The following is a 20,144-nucleotide window of genomic DNA, read 5'->3' as shown; positions in this document are numbered from 1 at the left end:
TTGCATGCACCTGAGTGAATTTAGACCTTCATGTCAGTATGCCTCTTTCAACACTCTCACATGCTCCCAAGGCATGTGAGACCTATGAGGCTTTCACTAACTACGCTTTCATATAGAGTTAAATAAGCAGCACATCATTTGATTTAATCCTGAGTGCCTGAGGGACTAGGCCTTTATTTGATATTGTATAACTGTTCTTGCTTTAAAGTCCCTACATTATGTTTTTCCTGTAACATATATTCAGCTATATAGCTTTTTGTGAAGTCCACACCAAATGAGGTAATTCTTTCCCACAATAAACACTGCCTCCAAAGTACCTGAAACTCCTTATTTGTAGTCCGGACCATTTTCCGTTAGATCTCTGTGTCACTGTGTAACCCACTGGCATAATGCCCACCTAGCAGCTAGTTTGCCACACACTCAAAGAATGAGCAGCTGCCTCAGTTGAATCCAGATGCAGACAGCTGCAGCTTCTGCTAGCTCTGAAATGTATTAGCTGTGAGCAAAGCACACCAAATGTTCTGTTGACTGCAAGAGTGAACATGAGTGTTCTTGTATTCCCGGCCTCTCAGAAACTGAAGTGGAATACTTTTATTCTGATAGCAATGTTCACACAACAAAAGTAAAGTTCCTATATCTTTAGTGCTATGCTAATGTGGCCAAAGCCATGCTGTGTGATTATCTGTACTGTACAGTACTTTAATACAGCTATATACACATTAAAGCAGTTAATGCTACAGATAGCAGGTGAAAAGAGGTGGAGCCTTGGTATTAAAAGCTGTTCTAGTAAAAATCCATAAGAAAAATAACAAACCTGTAAATGAGTTTTGCATGGGCACTTTAGGTTTTGTCCTTCTTTCCTATCACTGCACTGTACCATTGCTCTGCGCGCCTTGACCTAAAAAGGCTAAGTGTCTGTGGTACCAAAAATCTCAGGTTCACTTTGTGAATACAGAAAAGTGGCCTCTTTAGCTTTAGTGCCTCAGGATTGCACTTGAGTTGATTCACAATTATTTGGAGATGTCGTAGCATGGAGGGTGGGAGCGGCACTACGAACAAGCTGTGGTTGAAAGATGTTAAATAGGAGGTTTCTCCCAGATAATTTACCTGAAATATTAGGCTTACTGTGCCCAGGAGCTCCACCTCTAGCGCTTACAGTGCACACACACACACACACACACACAGACATGCATATCAGTGCCCATTTTATGTGTCTTTAAACTTTTTTAATACCATGCATCATCTTGTTTTCAAGGGTTATCAATGAATTTTAATAAAACACTTGTTGAAACATTTCACTGGAATCCAAAACATGACACATATTGATTCATAATCCGCAGAGCGTGATAAATGTATCTACGCTCCCCTGACAGCCACATTATTTAGGCAACGTTTGTACAGAGATTGAGATACTGAGGTCCAGAGAGAAAAGCTGAGTTTTTTTTGTTTTTTTTTAATTGTTTGGCAAATAACTCGTAATATAAAGGCTGAAAATGCATTTTGGCTGCAGTACACATTAGACCAACCAACTAGAATAAAACACTTATCATTTATGCTTTAGTTAAAAATTCAAAGTGCAGGATATTTGTAGCTTGAATATTGATTTGCAAAAGTTAATGAGGCTTAGTGTGTTGAAAACCTTCTGTTATCTGGCAGCCTAAATTACCTAATTTTAGACTATAATGAGCTTTTATGAAAATAATGACCTTGTCACATTTTGACCATGCGTTTCAGCATTAACATAACTGAAGTATTGACTTACGACAGCTAATGAGAGCAGGAGTTCTTTTAAACCATTTCTGCATCTGGCAGCTTAAGTCATATTATCCCATTCATAATATCAGACATGCTTTTGTAGTCTCAAACATGAGGATGTGATGGGAGCTGCAATATGAAGCAGTATTCACAACCAAACTCACGCATAGCTCTCAGTCAATTAGTGCAGAACTCCACACACATTAGCTTTAATTGCATCTGACTCTGGAATAGTATGAACTAATGGCATGTTAATTTCTACTGCATTCACTTAATGGTGGATATGATGCGGCTTACTGCAGACTTATGTCTCCGTGGGTAGTGTTAAAAAAAAGACCAATGTGCCTGTTTTTGTCTTTGAACTATGAAATATATCATTTGATTTTGTCACTCTTTTTTTCTATATCCCTTTCTCACAACATAATTTTCCATTCCCTCTCCCTTCTGTTGCAACACAGTGAGGATTGTTTTTTCCACTCTATCCCTGCCACACTCCCAGTATTTTTTGTTTATTGTTTTCTCTTCTCGCTTCCACCTTCCATGCTTTTCATATAATCACTCAAGATAAACTGCCCATAAAGCTCAAGATCACCTTGAAATGAGAATAACACAGACACGTTGCAAATTCAACCAAAAAAATTCAATTACCACTGTTGCCAACTGTTTTTTTGTTGGGGGGAGGGGCTTCACCCAGCTCTTGGCCTCCAAAGACTTCTCATCTATATAATAATCACATGAAAACTCTGAGCTGCTATCAAGTCCATCGTTTTCCTAAATCCTGTTTTCCCTCATCTTACACTGTTCGCTACAACAACAACACAAAAATCCCTTGCAAATTGAATCTAGGTATGTATCTATGTGTAAATGATTTACCCGCATTGCCTGGTTATCTCGAAAAGGCAAAGGGATTTAAAGGAAGGTGCAAAGCTAATTTGTTTCCATTAGCCTGTGATTAGATTTCTGTGAAGTTCCTAACATGGCTTATGGCAGAAAGATTGCGCACTCTTTTTTTTTAAATTCATTCATACGCGTGAGAGGAGAGACAAAGTAATTTTAAAAAACTGCATCTGTTAGGGATCACTTTTTTCAGCAGCTGCTGGTGAATTCTGTAATCCTCATTGCTACATGGCTACAGTATATCTAGATACTGTTTCCTGCTCTCAAAATCTGAAAATCCTTTTAGCCTGACTAGATGCAATCACAAAATCCTGCGGGGAAATAACAGAGGCCTGTTACGTCTTTCCTCTGAATGCACCATCAGTCCCTGCAGACAGTTGGTACTATTCAGCTGGTCATGACAGAGTTGTGGCATACATTTTAACCAGGTGATCATAAGGCTCACCGCTGCTTGCCCACCTCCATCAGCTACTTGTGCTTCTGCCAGGCTTTAGACCTCACACAGTCAAAGAGCATGTGGCATAAAGAATGTAGCTGTCAATCATAAAATTCAATAGAAGCTTGCAGGGAGAATTATAAGGAAGGAAAAAGTATACAGTATTACGGCAAATTTTTTGATATCCCTGGTTTGCAATGCAGAATTTTAATTTCTGAGTCATAGACACAGAAATTATAAACGTTGCCACCACAAGTACTTGTTTTTGTCATTAATGTGTTTCTTTTTTTAAATTTTCTACAAAATTGCCTTTCTATAGTCCAAGTTGACCATCTTCAGATTACTTGTTGGGTTTTTACAACAGTCTAAATTAAAGATTTGAATTGTATTGTTTAGCACAATAAAATTAATCACATCTTTACAAATGAGAAAGCAAACATGCCCATCCTTCAATTGCAAATGTTTCTAGATTTAGACTGACGCAAATGTGTTTTCCAGCCAGTTGAGTGGGTTTGAATGGCACAGAGATCATGAGCCCTTAGGATGAAGGAAGTTGCTGAAAACACAAATGAACTAACAACATAATCTTTTGAGAGAAAAAAAAAAAGTAAAAAGCTTTGAAATTGTTGTGCAAGAAGTGCAATGGGACTTGATGTGAGCACGAGGGCAAAGAGATGATAGGCAGGGGTTTCTCGCTAAACCACCCACTAAACCAGGGTGCTCCAGCTGCTAGCACACAGAAGGCTGTCTGCCTCAGACATCGTCTAGTCGACTCAGATGGATTGTGCATCCTGGGAGGATTTGTCGTTGTTTCTTTTTTTTTCTCCCTTCAAAGGCCAAGACGGTGACACTTGAGAATGTTTGATGGATTAGGTGGTTGTGCCTGCTGTGACAGACAGAGTCGAGGAAGACAGTCATAATGTGACTGATGTCTCGAGTAGCTGCCTATCAAGCAACTGAGATGGAAACTCTATTCTAAGGACATAATCACCACCACATAAGATTGTGGGATTGGGAGGTGGATTACCGAAGAGGCCACTTGCGACGTAAAAAATATACAGTTATGGTACAAATAAAGTATACCCTTTTCAAATTCTAAGGTTTAATGTATCATGGCAGAATAAATAAAATCTCTTTTTCAGCAAGTCCTAAAATTAGTCAGATACAACTTAAAAATACAAAACATGAACTACTACACTGTGTCATTATTTAATTAATGAAAATTAAGCCACAATGCAGAAACAGTGTGTGAAAACTACGTATACTCTTACTGCTTTGATATGCATACTGAGGGAAAGTAGCAGATGGGTGTTTTTAATCAAATGCATCCACTTAATTTATGATCAGCAAGTGTGATCACCTCTAGGAAAACAGAAGTTTTGGTATGTTTTAGCATTATGGCAAAGACGAACGATATCTACAATCGTCCTTGAGAAGGGGTTGACCCATCCCATAAACCTGGGATGGGTTTTAAGTTCTAAAGTAAGAAAGATCATCATGAAAAACAAGGCAATTCCACAGGCAAATTCATCCTAATGTCAGAGGGTGATTGGGGATTGTTTTACAGCCACAGGACTTGGGCACCTCTCAGTCATTAAGTGGATCATTAACTTTTTTGTATACTAAACTGCTCTAGAGTCAGATGTGAGGCCATCTGTCTGACAGCTAAAGCTTGGGCAAAATTGGTTCATGCATCAGGACAATGACCCCAAGCACAGTATCTACAATAGAATTACATTTTTATCACTTTAAAAAAAAAAAAAAAATAAGGTATTGCAATGCCCCAGTCAAAGTTCAGACCTCAGCCTGATTGAGATGTTGCAGGACCTTAAAAGTACTGTGCATAAATGAATGCCTGCTAACTTCAACGAATTCAAGCTATGTCATAAAGAGAGAAAAGAGGACCAAAATCTCTCTACAATGATATGAGGCACTCATAAAGTCAGACAGAAAACGATGCTGATTGATTGCACAAGCTTTTAAATGATGGACTATACTTTGTTTTTCACACAATGCTTGTGCATTTTGGCTTCATCTTTGTTAAATAATAACATTTTATTGTTCACCTCAGGTTGTATTTATCGAATTTTAGACCTGGTAAGGATATACATTTTCAAATATTAGATTTCTCGTACAAAAGGTTGTGTAATACTGTATTTATCTATTTTATGTTATAGCCTTTTATACCATTAACCATGTTGAGCATCCATGCAGAAACCTAATTGGGATGTCAAAAAATTATCTATTAACCCAGAAATGGTAACTACAGGAGACATCCAGCGCCATGGTCATAAATCTAAAGGACCCCAGACAAGAGACCTCCCTTATGAACCACCTTATCTAAATGTTACAGCAGTTACAGCCACAGACGTTTTATGTCATCAGGGTTAATAAATGGGCAGTTGAAATTATATACAGACATACAGCACCTCCAGGCTGAAATTTAAGTGCCATCATAGCAATGAAACGTGCACCAGCACAAGTGATGATTCCAGTTTGCACTGTGCCTGTAGTTTGGCCTACTGGCCTTGTGAACAATGGTCTGTGTAATGGAATTGCTCACACAGCTGCACTACCCTGTAAAAAAAATAATAATGAAAAAACAAAACAGTAGATTAATAAATACATCGTTGTTACTCTTTACATATCATCCCACCTTATGTCACATTTCTAATAACCTGTTCTCATTAATCAGCTGTTTTAATGGAATAATAACTCATGCAACGAAGCAATAATGACTCAAACAATCTCTGCTTCCATATGTCCTCACCAAAACTGCAGAAATTACACGGTGTGTCCAACCATAGGATGCACTAGTGTTAGCATCCTCGACTATTTTGAAGAAATTAAAAAAAAACATTAATTTGCTGGTATGTCTCAGCTGCAGTGTCATTAAATCAGCTGTTGTGGCTTATTTAGCAAATCACTTATTACTGCCAGCACTTGAGATCATTATTAATAAACCCTAATATAACCCTTGTTTAGTCATCATTGGCCTAATTTACCAATTTGAGGATTGAACTCTTAAATCTTCACAAACTGATGTGGTGCAGTTAACTGAAGCACAGCTATGTTATCCACATTGTTGCCTCTACACAGTGACCCCAAAATAATAACATATCTAATGTTATTCGGACTGCATGCTGCTGTCTTATAGCTCAAGCTTTTAGTTTGTACATTTAAAGTGATATACCTACGTAAGATCGGTATATCACATGTTCGCTTTATTGTACGAAGATGTAACAAAACATTTTGTTGTGTTGTGTATTTTGTGGCTGTCCTCGACATTGTTAATAAATAATTGTAATGTTGCTTGCTTGATTACATATGATTTTTCAAATAAATTAAAATGAATATAATATGTTTGTCATCGCTGTCACAAGTAAATAAGTTATTTCTTTGTGAAAGTACAGTATTTGGTGTGATTCCAGGTATCGCACTTAATGATCAGCTTTTGGAGGATAGGATTGTATCTAATTTAGAAAACCTTCAATTTTGTATAATTTTCTCAACAGTATCATATCTTCTTTTTGATGTATAAGAAGAAGGTGTATTGAAATCTCTGTTTCTGATAACATCGGTCAATGTGTGGCAGATAAGCAAAGACTTCTTTGGATTTCAGTGTTCCTGATGTTTACCTTTATTTTTCTGATATAAAATGACCGCGGGGCAGCAATGATTTGTGTGTATCACTAGATCATTTCATAATATAATAATATTATCGTCTGTCTAGCTACTGAGAGCTGTTCTCCCTCAAATATGTATTCAAAGGACATAAAAAGGTGTGCATGTTCACTGACGAGAACACCTCAAAATAATATCATAACCACGGGGTTTTGCGCTTCATGTCTAACTCCTATTTCCTCTCAGCTTAGTCACCCGCAGCTTCAAAAGAGCACCTTAACTGTTAATTAAATGACTGTCAGATTAACGCTATAATTTTTATATATTTCTAGTGAGGGATTAATAACATAGAATGAGCAGCACAAAGAGGATAATTTAGGCTTTCTGTCAGATAGACTTGATTTGATTAATATGTTTTGGTCGTTGAAACATTGCTATACTTTATTCGCTTTCTCTAATATTTAAGTGGGTTATTTTGAAGGGGCTTTAACGACTTGAAGTAATTTTGTGACAGCTGTAGAGTTTAAAAGCAGTTTGTATATTATCTTTTTTCATCAGAATTAATATTGCGATTTGACTTACAGGCTACTGTAATCACATAGAGTGGCCCATTGAGATTAATAACCCTTCTAACGGTTCAATCCATCCCTCGGATGACCATTTAGTCCGCTTGCCTGAAATATGTGTAATATCTATCTGTACTTTCTCCTCAAAGTTTAAAAGGCACATGTTTCATGAGCCATGTCCTATTGGGAAATGTCACAGCCAGGTCAGGTTATGACATAAATGTCACATGTGATGGTGACAGAATACTTGGACTAGGTGACACTAAAAGTTATGGGAGAGCTCATTTCTGTGAACCATGTTGTGAACCATAATTTGCCTAATTAAAGTGTCCTGGCAACTCGTGAATATTCATCAGTTCCACTTGTCTGGCTGTGAAGAGTCTGAAAAAAAGAGTCATAGGAAAAAAATACATGAGCTAGAATCACCAATGAGACATATAAAAGATATTTGGGAAATTGACAAAAGAAAAAAGTTCAGCGTGCTCACCACATTGCGTTTTTACAATATGTGTATTTGACTTAAGATATATGTATGAAGAACAGTGTCTAAAAGCAAAAGGCAGTTTGAAAAAAGGCAGATTTGGACTGACAATTTGTAGTGACGGAACAAGACTGATGGTCAGGTAAAGTAAGGTAAAGGTACAAAGAAAGACTTATTAGGAGTGATGGGAAGATAATAAGAGATTGAAAACCACATTAGGCTGAAAGAAGAAAGGGCCAATACAATGACAGAGTCCCTGAGAAATGAACACTGAGTCTGGACAGAAACCAGCAGGAGAAAAATAATTTAGGGAGGTCAATGCAAAAGAGGTAGATCAAAATGTCTGATTAGGAAAACTGATAAAGAGCATGTATTGAGGGGTGTTTGGTGAGGGACCTGGGGATACTTGAGTTTTGACCCGACAATAACCTCACAGCTTTATTGTCAGACTGCATATGAACTCAATGTTTCCCCGGAGACTCATTGTCTGCCTCAGCATTGACGATTGTCCGGCTCTGAAAACTAGTCGGCAGCTCAGTGTCTCATGAATATTGATCTGATGCTTCACACAAGTATCCCCCATAGAAGAGGACCAAGGGTCACCTGAACTATTATTGTGATGGATATACTTCAAATGATCATTGATTTGACTCTGTAATGGCAAAACAAGTAAGTTTTGCAGAAAATGAAGTCTGTCTTTAATTGCTAAAAAAAGAATTTAAATGTTTTAAATCTTGAAATGACTACAATTATTAAAATATTTTGTGTTTTTGAATTAAAAAAACATTAACTTAATTAATTCTGTTTTTTAAACAGAAGTATTCGATGAATTAAGCTTTGGTTAAACATTAAACATTTATAAATTGATACAGAAAATTTACATTCTTAAAATGAAGGTGACCAAATGAGTTTACATTTCAGCCTCACCATTTATCCCTTTTTAATATCCTGGATCTTTTCCCTTAAAACGATATGTGTTTCTCCTGTGTTATCTGATATGTTAATTGTTCAAAAAGTGGTTAAAGTCAAGCCCCTCCAAAGTTCTTTCTTATTCAAATTTCCACCAAAATCCACAGTTTATCTCATTATTTCACACTGTGCAAATGTCGCAATCTAATATAATATGTGACTTTCCATGACTTGTATTCAGTGGAAAAGGGGTATTAAACTGCTTTGTCATCTTCACCTTTAGGAGGTGAGCGACGCAGACATCATGGAGCTAGTTCACAGCTCTCTGGGGCGAATGACCATCATTCGTCAGATCTTCCCGTTGTGGAGGGATACCAATGTTCGCTGTATGAGGAACAATCATCGCATTTCGTCTCTGCTCTGTGACCCTCAGGAAGGCTATCTACAGTCTCTGGAGGTAAAATATACTGAAATATGTACTTTTGAAGCCCTACAAGATAGTCACTCAGACTATATTGGTCTGCACGTTACCATTTAACAAATGCAGTACAATCTATTAACTTTTTTTTATCTTGTTTAATATGACAAACCGTTTAAAAAAAAAAAAAAACCTCTTTAGAATAAGTTAAAGGGCTATTATACTAATGTCTGGCTCCATACATCAGGACCCTGATGATTCTTATCAATATCAGGTATTCTACAAAATATCTTATAACAATACTACATCAAAAATTTTAATGGTGAATAAAAAAAACTGGATAAATGCACTTAAGGCAACATGATTTGAGGCCATGTGAATTATTATTCCAGCCTGAAAAAATACAGTTTTTCCAGAATGTAATTACTTATATACATTTTTTTAGGTGAATGTTATTGAGGTAAACCAGCCATGTGTAAATCTTTCTTATATTATCTGGGTGTATATTTGATTAAACAAAATCTTGCACAAATATTTTTCATTTTACTTCATTTAGACAGTGGAAGGTTGACGTGATTCCTTAATCAAACATACATGTGAATACATTCTGTTATATTGTGTATAAACTAGAGATGGCACGATACCACTTTTTTATGTCCGATACCGATACCGATATCATAAATTTGGATATCTGCCGATACCGATATGAATCCGATATAGTGTGTTTTTAATCAATAAAACTGTTTTTTAATATCTTGCTGCATTTTGTATAAGTTCATACTCAAGTTTAAATAAACAACAACACTAAAGCTATTCTGTTATACCTGTATGTAAAAATACACTGCACCCAAAATATTTCATAGTTCAGCAACACTGATCAATCTAATAAACTTAATCCTCCCTATTCTGGTATTTTAAAGAGTACTTAGCAGAAATATTAAGCAACCTAACTAATAGGGTTGCAAACTCCCAGCAAAAAAAATAGGGAACCACCCACCCTCCACCTCATGATGCTTAATCGATGTAATCAACTTTAATTTGATGCAGGGTGAAAAAAAAAAATGCACAGAAATAAATTATTTTTCAAGAATAATTAAATAGATTCAACATCTTTCTTCAACAGAATTGCAGAATTCACAGATGGTACCTTCTCAAAGGAAAAAGTACTATAGCTTACTAGGGTATATTAGACTTAACAGTTACTATATACAGTAATGGACTTCTATACATTTTACATCAGATTAAAACTTTGGGTGTAAGATTCAGATAATTATTTATTAAAAGCTAGGCATTTTAAATGAGAATAAGAAAGAAAAGTATGTCCCCTTTTCCTGTTAATGCCCTATCGGCCCCCTGGCTACACTTTGCTAGATCCGCCCCTGCACAGTTACCAGCCGTCAGCTACGTAGAAAAGGATCCTGGTGTAGAAAGTAATATTAAATAAATTCTAACAACAGCTTATCAAGGTTAAACGTGCTGCTGTTGTTCCGCCGCTGGTTTCCTCTTTCTGGTGCAAAGTGGACCAAAAACAAAGAAGAGAGACGGACTCGCCACAGAAAAGCCGATCAGCTGATCATTAAGCAGTTTCACGATTGAAGTCGCTGCAGGAAGGTGAGGGAGAGAGAGAGTCAGTCGCTCCATATATCGGTTGTTAAGCTTAACATGGGAACGCTTTACAAACATTCAGAGATGAACTTACACACTTGCTTTACTTCTCTCTGGGATAACTTCCTCGGAGATGAAATGCTGGTTTGGTAGAGGCTACAAATACACACAGCCGCTCTATCACGTGAGGCATACTGCTCCCACGTGCTACGGTTATGAGCCGAGTTACGCCTTGTCGCAAGTTTTGTGAGGTGTTTTTTTGATATTTAATGGATCGGATTACATTTTTTATTTCTCGCCGATATCCGATCCAGTAATTTAGGTCAGTATCGGACCGATACCGATACGTAATATCGGATCGGTCCATCTCTAGTATAAACATGTAAAAAGTCCCATACTGATGTTCTGTTTATTTGTAGAACAACCACCCTTATTTTTGTCCTTTTTCTTAGTGTGATTGGACTGTTAGATGGTTCCTTATCGTTTGCTTGAGGGTGACTGTAAAAGGTTATAAGTACCTGTTGTCAGTTTGAATGCAGTCGATTACAGCAGATTTTAGTGGAGATGGTTTCTTTTATTTTTTTTCCTTTAATCAGGAAAAAGTGACAAAACAGGTAAAGAAAAATCTCTGCTCTTAAACCTTTATTGTCAGTGAAAATACTGAGCATGCTCGGAACACGTGCGTATACACCAGCAAAAAAACTACTTTCAGATTTTAATTCAGACCCTTTAAAGATGCACAACATGATAGCAGTGTGTATTAGACTGATAGCAAGTTCATGCTTGTTCTTTTTTGTTCACTTTATTTTTCTGCCTTATGCATTTTGCTGTGGATACTTTTAAGATAATAAATGTGTGCTTCAGGACCAACAAACTTATTTAATATACTTCATCCAGTACCAGTGACAGATTAAAGAAGCAGGATGTGTTTTTTTTCTGGTTTGTGTTTACCACAAATTGCCTATATAAAGATCTGAGCGTAATTACTTACACAAATTTTCCCCGGTATTTGTAGTGACTGTACAGCGTACGCAGGCAACCATAGTGTAAAGTACAGGCAAGCATCTGCCAAGTGCCAATGAATACAAATACTAACTGATTATGCATGCAACAGAATATATATTAAACTCCCTTGGTACGATAATTATGAGGGACATGAATGCCCATGAATATCAATGACTGCAGCTTAGTGTGTCTAGAGACTAACTGGCAGAACAGAGCAAATTATTGTTTTAAATGAAGGAAAAGGGTTTTTTTTTAATAACATGCAAATAAACTTAAGTGGCAATGAACCCAAATTACTGTAAACCCGAAATCGGCGAATAACTTGTTAATAAAATCTGATACTGCAAGCTTAATAGAGGCTTCTGTAGTAAAAGGTATGCTCTAAAAATTCTGCTGTCTTTGATTCGTATTAAGGATTTTTTCAACCATCAACCAGAGGAAAGGTAAATTCAATCAGTGACAAGAAGGGTCAGTGTAGAAGACTCGCCGTATGGCTTTCTTATCTTCCTTACACAATGTCATTCTCTTCTTTGAGTCTTTAAAGTAACCTCACTCACCCAGCCACTTATTGCTTTCAATACAGAGTTAAGAGTGGCTCCTTACACCTCTCACACTTTTGATCAATCCATCTGGAGTGAAATGGCTGTGTTCCCTGTAGCGCTATTGAAATGTTCACATTCCTTTTTATCCATACTCCGGACAGATGGCAAAACCATGTGGTGCGTGCACCCACAGTCCTCAATAATTCACATGGAAGAGGGTTAAATAACGGGTAATGGCCGTTTAAGCATTCATCAGAATAGCTAAACAGTGAGTAAAGTACAGTGCTTTACTGTACTAATAAGCCCCTTTTCAATGCTTCAGCTGTGGTGTGACCTTAGAAATCCAGAGCTATCAAGCTGCATCTCACCTGAACTTAGCTTCTGACTCTGTGACCTTGGGGAGTTAACTTACATGATGTCTTACCACAGAGAAGTCACTGCTTGGAGTGGCAGCTACTATTGCCTCTCTGGATATTCTGCTGTGGGAGGATTTGACTTGACTTGACTCAGAGGAGCTATCAAATCCACTGTCACACTAAGACAAGAAGCATTTGACATGATTCCTCATACGACACACTGCAATTGAATGGGACACTGAATTCATTAGGCGTGTGATTACCGAAGCAGAAACAATTGTTGTTTTGGCATCAGACTCCAGTGGCATCATGACCTTTGCCTCCTGAGAGTGTTTCATGGAAATTGTTTCACAGATGCAAAAAGTCAAATACCGTCATTTTTCATCAAATCAACTTCAGTGCTCAAGTAGAAAGCTTCCTGCAAACATAAATTTGGACAGTCATGAAAGAAGTAAGCAACCCGGTCTTCTTTTCATCACCAAAAAGAGGTCCAACTGTTGAAAGTCTTGTCATTATCAAAAGGCGTAGAGGCAATGTGTGGGCATCCTCCAGTTTGTTGTATGGCTGTGGATTCAAAGCAGAAAAGAGCATAGCATAATATGTCCATGTGCACATCTGCAAGGGAGTATAATTATGGTGTCACACTGTCAGACAAAAGAAGCAACTTCTCATAAGCTAAAACTGTTTTCCTTCTTCTCTAGCAAGAGTTTATTATTCGCCAACAATATTTCTTTTTTCTTTTTTACAGCCCACCTCACCAGAATGAAAAACAAATACTTTTTACTTGTGTGCCACTGCTTTGAGTTTCAGCAGCGAGACACTGTGATATTTCCTGCAGTCCTGAAAACTAATATTTGTCTTCTTGGCAGTATGCTGAGTTTGTGTGCTGTTCTGTGTTACAAAGAAGAAACCAAGAATACATTTTTTTAATAATTTTATTGTTTTCCCTCATCAGGTGTCCAATCTCTACTTGTATGACAGCGTTTTGATGCTGGCAAATGCCTTCTATAGGAAGCTTGAGGACAGGAAGTGGCACAGTATGGCCAGCCTTAACTGCATGAGGAAGTCTACCAAGCCATGGAATGGAGGATGGTCTATGCTGGACACTATTCAAAAGGTATTTGGGATTGAAGTCACTGTTGATTTTTGTTTGGTTGGTTGGTTTTGGTTTATTTTTAATATAGACACTGCTTTTTCCTTCTAGTTTTTCTTCTTCTAATAGCAGTTGTTTATGGAGTATTTTTTGTCACAGATGACTAAGAGTCAGAAATGCACAATGAAGAATTTATGAGAAGCATTAGCAGCTATAAAGGGGATTTTTACACTCAAAAGACAGAATGGTGCATTGAACTATTCAGTTATTATTAAAATGAAACCGCTTTTTATTTTGTGGAAGATTCTGGGCTTTGACGCCTTTGCTCGTACAGCCGTCTCTGTTCCCTCATTGAAATAAGGCGTAATATAGCCGAAAGTGGCTTGATGTCATCCATTTCAATCTGATAATGGAATTTTTCATTGTTGCAGAGAGTCATGCTGGTTTAATCTTAAGTGTGAGAGAAAATGACCAAGTTGGGCATGACAAAACGGCAAAGAAAAATGGTGTTCATGGTAGTGGCTATCATATTGTTATGTTATGTCATTCATATGACATGATTTAAGTGAACTAAATTTTCTCTTACACTTTAGGCTTCTTTCTAAAATGCATACAGCGTTTTTGTGACTGGTTAGAGCTTCACAACAACACAACGTTTGCCTGAACTTTTCTAAATTGTTTTTGATAACCTCCTACTGTACCTAAAGGTCTTGTGGAATGGAATTCATAGGTTAAGGCTTATCATCTTAGAATATAAAGTTGCATACATTTTATGGAATGAAGGATGGTAAACAAAACTCTAAATTCATACAGTTCTGTGTAACAAAGCTCCATCTGAGCTTAAGCTAAATGGCTTTTTCTTTTAAAAGTAGTTGATTTTTTCTCTATAGAGATTATTATTTGTTATTATTAATATTTTCCAATACCTGTAGATCGTAGACACAAGCACACACCTTACAGAACTTAACTCTGCTTCTTCCCTTTCTTTTTCATAACATCTCGCACATTTAACACATTCTGCTGTTGTTTCAACAGGGGCGGATAAGTGGCCTGACTGGACTGATGGATTTCCGTGCCGAAGGCTCTAATTCTCATGTACAGTTTGAGATTCTTGGGACCAGCTACAGCGAGACATTTGGGAAAGATGTGAAACGGGTGAGTCTGGAAAATTTTATGTACACTTATTGTACTTGTCTCTTGAGTCCTGGAAAATATACCAAACACCTGAGATCATTTATTTTCTGTGCAAGTTGTGAAAGTAAAACAAAAGAAAAACATTTTTTAAACCTTACCTAAGAACAGAGACACAGAATCAGATTTATTGGGACATGTGTTCTCTTTTTCATAGCCATAAGTAAGCATATAATATATTATACAGAATAATATGTTGGATTTTGCAACATTTTCTTTTCACAACATCATATATTCTGTACGTTAGAACACAAGCTAGTTCATTGGAATAGCGGTGGTTGTTTACTTAGTGTGAGGGCTGGAGAGAAATGTAACTAAAATTAAACTGTCATCATGCAAATGACCCTTTTCAAATCACCTATATTTAGGTAGTCAATTTCAGAACAAGGAAAATTGTTGTCCTGACAGTTTATTTTTCTCTGAATGTTTATTTATCGCACGTAACAGTTGTGGCTAACTTATTACCAGCGAGGACCCTCTAGGATATGTGTCCATGAGAATCAAAACTGGGTAAACCTTTTTATCTGAGATCTTGAAGGTCCTTTGGGGGTTCTTGTTAGAGGAAATATTCCATAGAAGCTGTCCACTTGTCTTTTGGTTTTGCATCGTCACTTCCCAATCTTTATTCTTTGGTTCAAAGACCTGAAGCTAAATGGTTTTTCCTGGTTCATGGGGTGAATTAAATGAACTTACATGCAGGACAGAAACTCACCTGTACGCAAACTCCTGAAAGCTGTGGTCACAGGGATTAACTACTTGTCATTGAGGTGCCAGGTATTTGGGTGCCCTCTACTGGAGCTCTGGAATTAAACTGCTCTTTTTCCTATAGTCATCCATTTCATCACACCAACCATCTTGGCTTGTTCTACGATCCAAGAATTAAAATAAAAAGTGTGTGTATCTGTGTGTGTGTGAATATACTTTTATTATTAGGGTTTGTTTTTATTAAAACACATCATCTCTCATGATGGACACAGACATTTGCCTGCTTTCCATCAGGCTCTGTAAGTTGATTTTGGACTTTTTACTGCAAAACTTGTTTGATCTTTGTGGCAGTGTAGAGCTGAAGTGAGAGATTGAGAGCATTATTTGTGCTCTCCTTTCTTAGCTGTAATTTGTTTGTCGCTGTTTGTCCTGATTCAGTCAGGGGCTTCTTCTTGAATGAAGAGGAATTGAGTTTCTCGGCAATCTATGTAGAGCAGGACTGACCAGAAGCAGTAATGAAGATTTAATCACCACTCAGCCTAACTGAAATCATGGAGCCAATTCATCATAATGTGGTCATTAGCATTAGCTAGGAGGACAGACACCCAGAGGAACATATATACACACTGTGCACTCCATAATAAACATGCACTGTACAGCCTGTTTATCTGTCTGAGATCCTCGTTGAATCTCAGAAACCTTTGAGCGTACAGCCAGGCAGACATAGAACAGAGGCCAGAGAGCAAGCTAACATGTGGACGCTTATATCTCAAAATCATTAGAGGCACAAGGGGACAGCAAGGCCAGATAATGGGGACAGCAAGGTCAGATAATGGGGTGCCAGCTGCATTCAGTGCTGCTGTTCATTACCCGGTGCGTTCACTAGCTGGCAGAACCATTTACTCTGAGAAAACAGACATGAATTCATCTACCGCTCCTCTCTCTTTCGATGTATGACACTAATTATTATACCACACTAGAATGCCTCTGCAATATGATGCTGGGTTCCTGTTTAGTCTTTTCTTTTTCTTTCCCAAGTTGGGTGTAAAAGAGGGTCCATGTTGCGCTCCACACGCCAACCCCTCTCCACCCTTCCCAGCCATCCCCATTCTGTCCCTTTCACTTCCCTTTTATCCTTTCTTCTCATTTCCCATCCTGCTCTTCCTTCCCTCACTCTGGTCACTTCTTCCCTTCTTCACTAACCCTTTCTGCTCATTTTTCAACCCTGGTTTCCTCCCTCTCCATCATCATTTATCTGCATTCAGTCCATTTTCTTCCCAGCCTGATAGGTCTTAGATGAGGCGTCTTTCTGGTTAGAAACTGTAATGAAGACTGAAATACTATTTCCTGGATGGCTACTGTGAGTTTTCTCCACCATCTAGAGCTGATGCAGAGTGATCGATGCTGTTGTTGTTGTTGTTTTGGTTTCCCAGTTTGCTCTTATTGATGTGTCAGCTCGTCTGTAAGCAGATATTGCTAATGACTTCCAGCTTACACGAAGCTCTGATAGAGAAAAGTCAATTCATTTGAATGTAATTGTTCCTTCAAGCCACTATCTTGCATGTATCATGCAGTAGTTATTCGCGAATATGTCTACAGCAACGGCACTGGTGTTAATGTATTATTCGGAAACACTTTTTAACACACTTAAACTAAAAATATTACCCTCTGTTAAATATTACTGTATATCTGCTTGATAGTCTCTTAAAAGGGCTGCTTTGAATTCTCTTCATTTAATTTTATGGTTGCAATGTTAGTCGTGGAACTATAACATGCAGCAGCTAGTGCTGATGTTCCCTTTGACACTGTTCCTAACTGTCCTATTTTGTAATGAAAAAAATCTATGATATGACGGCCTAAGAAATGTGTGCAACTAGATACTAACCAAGCTAGGAGATATTACGAACATACTTTAATCTAAAAATGTTCAAGTTTTGATTCATAACAGCAGTTCAGTTTGCTACAATGTATATGCACAGTGTTTGCTGAATCTTGTAATTTAGCTGGTTATTACAGTACATGCATCTTTTAAACTCCTCCCCAGGATACTAAAACAACTTTTTCATCAGCAGTTATAATCTGGTATGTCTGGCAACTAGCTTCTTGGACGATTTAAGTAAAAATACAGCAGATTCAGAAGAAGGTACATGTTAACAATTCTGGTTGCCAACACTTTCCTAAAACCTACCCAAGTGCTGCTAACTGGAGCAGTCTTTGCACCATATCAGACTGAGTCTGTGCGCTCATAATCCGGCCAAATCTGGCAACGTTGCATCGACCAAGCCAAGCTTAGACACCAGGGATCCAAGTGTATTTCCCTCGGTTAAATCAGCCGCTTAGTCTGGATAAAATCACCCTTTAAAGTTGTGACTTTTGATATTCATGATAGTAGGTAGTAGGTTCACATGAGCTCTATTGTGGCTTGTTGCATCTAAAAAGCAGCCATTCATTGATCGCTGATTTATTCATCCTCAACCCTATTTCTCATAGACCCATGAGGCAGAAATGACATTAAATAGTCTCTAAAGGGCACTTCTCTCTTTCCGACAATAGATCTGCAGGGGGTTGATAGGGCTGTTGATCTAGCGATTCATTTGCCAGGCTCTGAGATGTCTAGCTTCTGGAAACTGACTTTCTGGCTCCTGTGCTGTTTTCAAATCTCCTGTACCTACTTTGGTTTTAACCCACAGGTGGATAAAGACCAATGCTATGAGCTATGAGCATTTCATAAGCTAAAACACAAATTAGGTCACCTTTATTTTAAATGTTATATCATAATGTACTTCTGGGCCAATTAAAATTAATTATTTTTGCTGGGTCTGTGCTCTCACCAGATAATTATTACATTTGGAAAGTAATAATTACATTTTTTTTTATACATACATTCCATCACAGGCCCCTGTAAGCAGAGCCAGACACCTGTTAATGCTGAAAATCCTCAGTTGACAATTGGCATCGATAAAATTAACAGCTTACTGAAGCTCCATTAACCATATCCAATTTATTTAGTTTAGTAAAGTTAGTCAGAAATAAATAAATCACAGAAGCATTGTAATCCTGTAACTTGTGCAACTGCATTCATGTGCAAATTGCCTTTTCTCACAAGTGTCTGCATAAAAGAGAAGCATTAAAACTGTCTGTACCCACTTACGCTTGTCTGACTGCCACACTGTGCTGACAAAAGTAAATCCTTCTGAGAGTCTCAAATAATTGGATGAAAAGTGGATGATATTCTCTTCATCCCTGAATGTATTTTCTCTTACATGCTTCAATCCATCATAAAAAAATAATACTGAACAAATGTTAACACCCTTATAACCGGTGATATTATTTTAAATGCCCAAAATCATCTGCTCTTTGTTCACTTTTCAGCAAATTTAATGGGTTGAAAACAGAACCAGTGCCCTACGTTTTATGTCAGCCTGCAAATTTGCATGTCACACCATCATATTTTTATTTTTAAAGTCAACACTGTATACAGTGACTCAACGGATCTGCCTTTCTTACCTTTTGTATGCAGTCGTTTACTATAATAATTTATATAAAAAGAGAGGAAGGGTTATACCGCTGCTTGAATAACTGCACTTATCAAACTACTGTGGCACACATTGTACATTGTATTAAAAGTCTTAGTATAAATGCATGAATAGCAAATAACAGGGGAAAAAAATGATCATTGAGTGCTTTTATTTTACTTCTGGTTTTCTTAAGGCAATGATTTCTATTCAAAAATGGGGTGAACTCAATTTCATTTTGTATTTCTTGTTCCTTTTCCGTTTTGTTCGTTTCTATTCCCCTTCATTTCATTTTTTTCCACTGTCTGACACAGTTTTACAGACTAAATCCTGCTTCATGTTGCTTATTAGAGGTTAGAGTGATAGACTGGCGCCATGTCTGCCAAGCTCATTTTTAGTATATCAGGACAGATAAGATGTCTCTTGTCTTGGCTAATTTAAATGGCCAGCTTATTTTTCACTGTAGTGCTGATGATTAGAGATAACAGAGCCAGTCCCACTCCACTGTTTTCCTCTGGGATGGAGAAGGTAAAATGGAACGTTAAAAATAAATAAGTATTGTGTCCATTTGTACAGACAAATCATGACAACACATCTGTGAATATTTAATATAGAGATACTTTAAACTTTTGCAGCAGGGATAACTCTTGTCGGTACTGTCAGGGCACTGGTGCATTAACATCTGTTTGGGTTTTGAGTTGAATGGCAGTATATAATTACAAATGCTATTAGCTTGCTCTATCAATTTACCTTTCTTAAATTTTGAAATTTGAATTGTAGCTACAATAACCAGTGTAGCTTCAATTACCCTGTGACTTTTATTGAGTGCTCTGATACAGTGTGTTTTTTATCCATTAAATTATTTACATTTACATTTTGTTATTTATATTTAATGGTATGGTATATGTAATGGTATCATTTAGCTTTCACGTGCCGAGTTGGGTTATATACCTAGCTAAATGTATAAAACGTAGGAAGCACCAAGTCTTTGGAGCAGTATTCTAACAGAAAACGTTTTGGTGCATTTTTTTTTAGCTCTACAAAAG

At 37.3% G+C, this 20,144-nt stretch overlaps 1 protein-coding gene across 1 annotated transcript in view; it reads left to right on the top strand.

Annotated features, from left to right (window-relative positions):
* The window catches only part of grid1a (glutamate receptor, ionotropic, delta 1a), a 252,043-nt gene that overhangs the window by 206,014 nt on the left and 25,885 nt on the right, over positions 1-20,144 (top strand). Inside the window, exons 6-8 of the mRNA XM_039621614.1 lie at positions 8,952-9,125; positions 13,550-13,711; positions 14,723-14,842. Coding sequence (XP_039477548.1) covers positions 8,952-9,125; positions 13,550-13,711; positions 14,723-14,842 — 456 coding nt within the window. The remainder of the gene's footprint in view (positions 1-8,951; positions 9,126-13,549; positions 13,712-14,722; positions 14,843-20,144) is intronic.

This window comes from Oreochromis aureus, linkage group 13 (assembly GCF_013358895.1).
Source record: "Oreochromis aureus strain Israel breed Guangdong linkage group 13, ZZ_aureus, whole genome shotgun sequence".
Classification (NCBI taxonomy): domain Eukaryota; kingdom Metazoa; phylum Chordata; class Actinopteri; order Cichliformes; family Cichlidae; genus Oreochromis; species Oreochromis aureus.
This window is presented reverse-complemented; position numbering and strand designations above follow the sequence as displayed.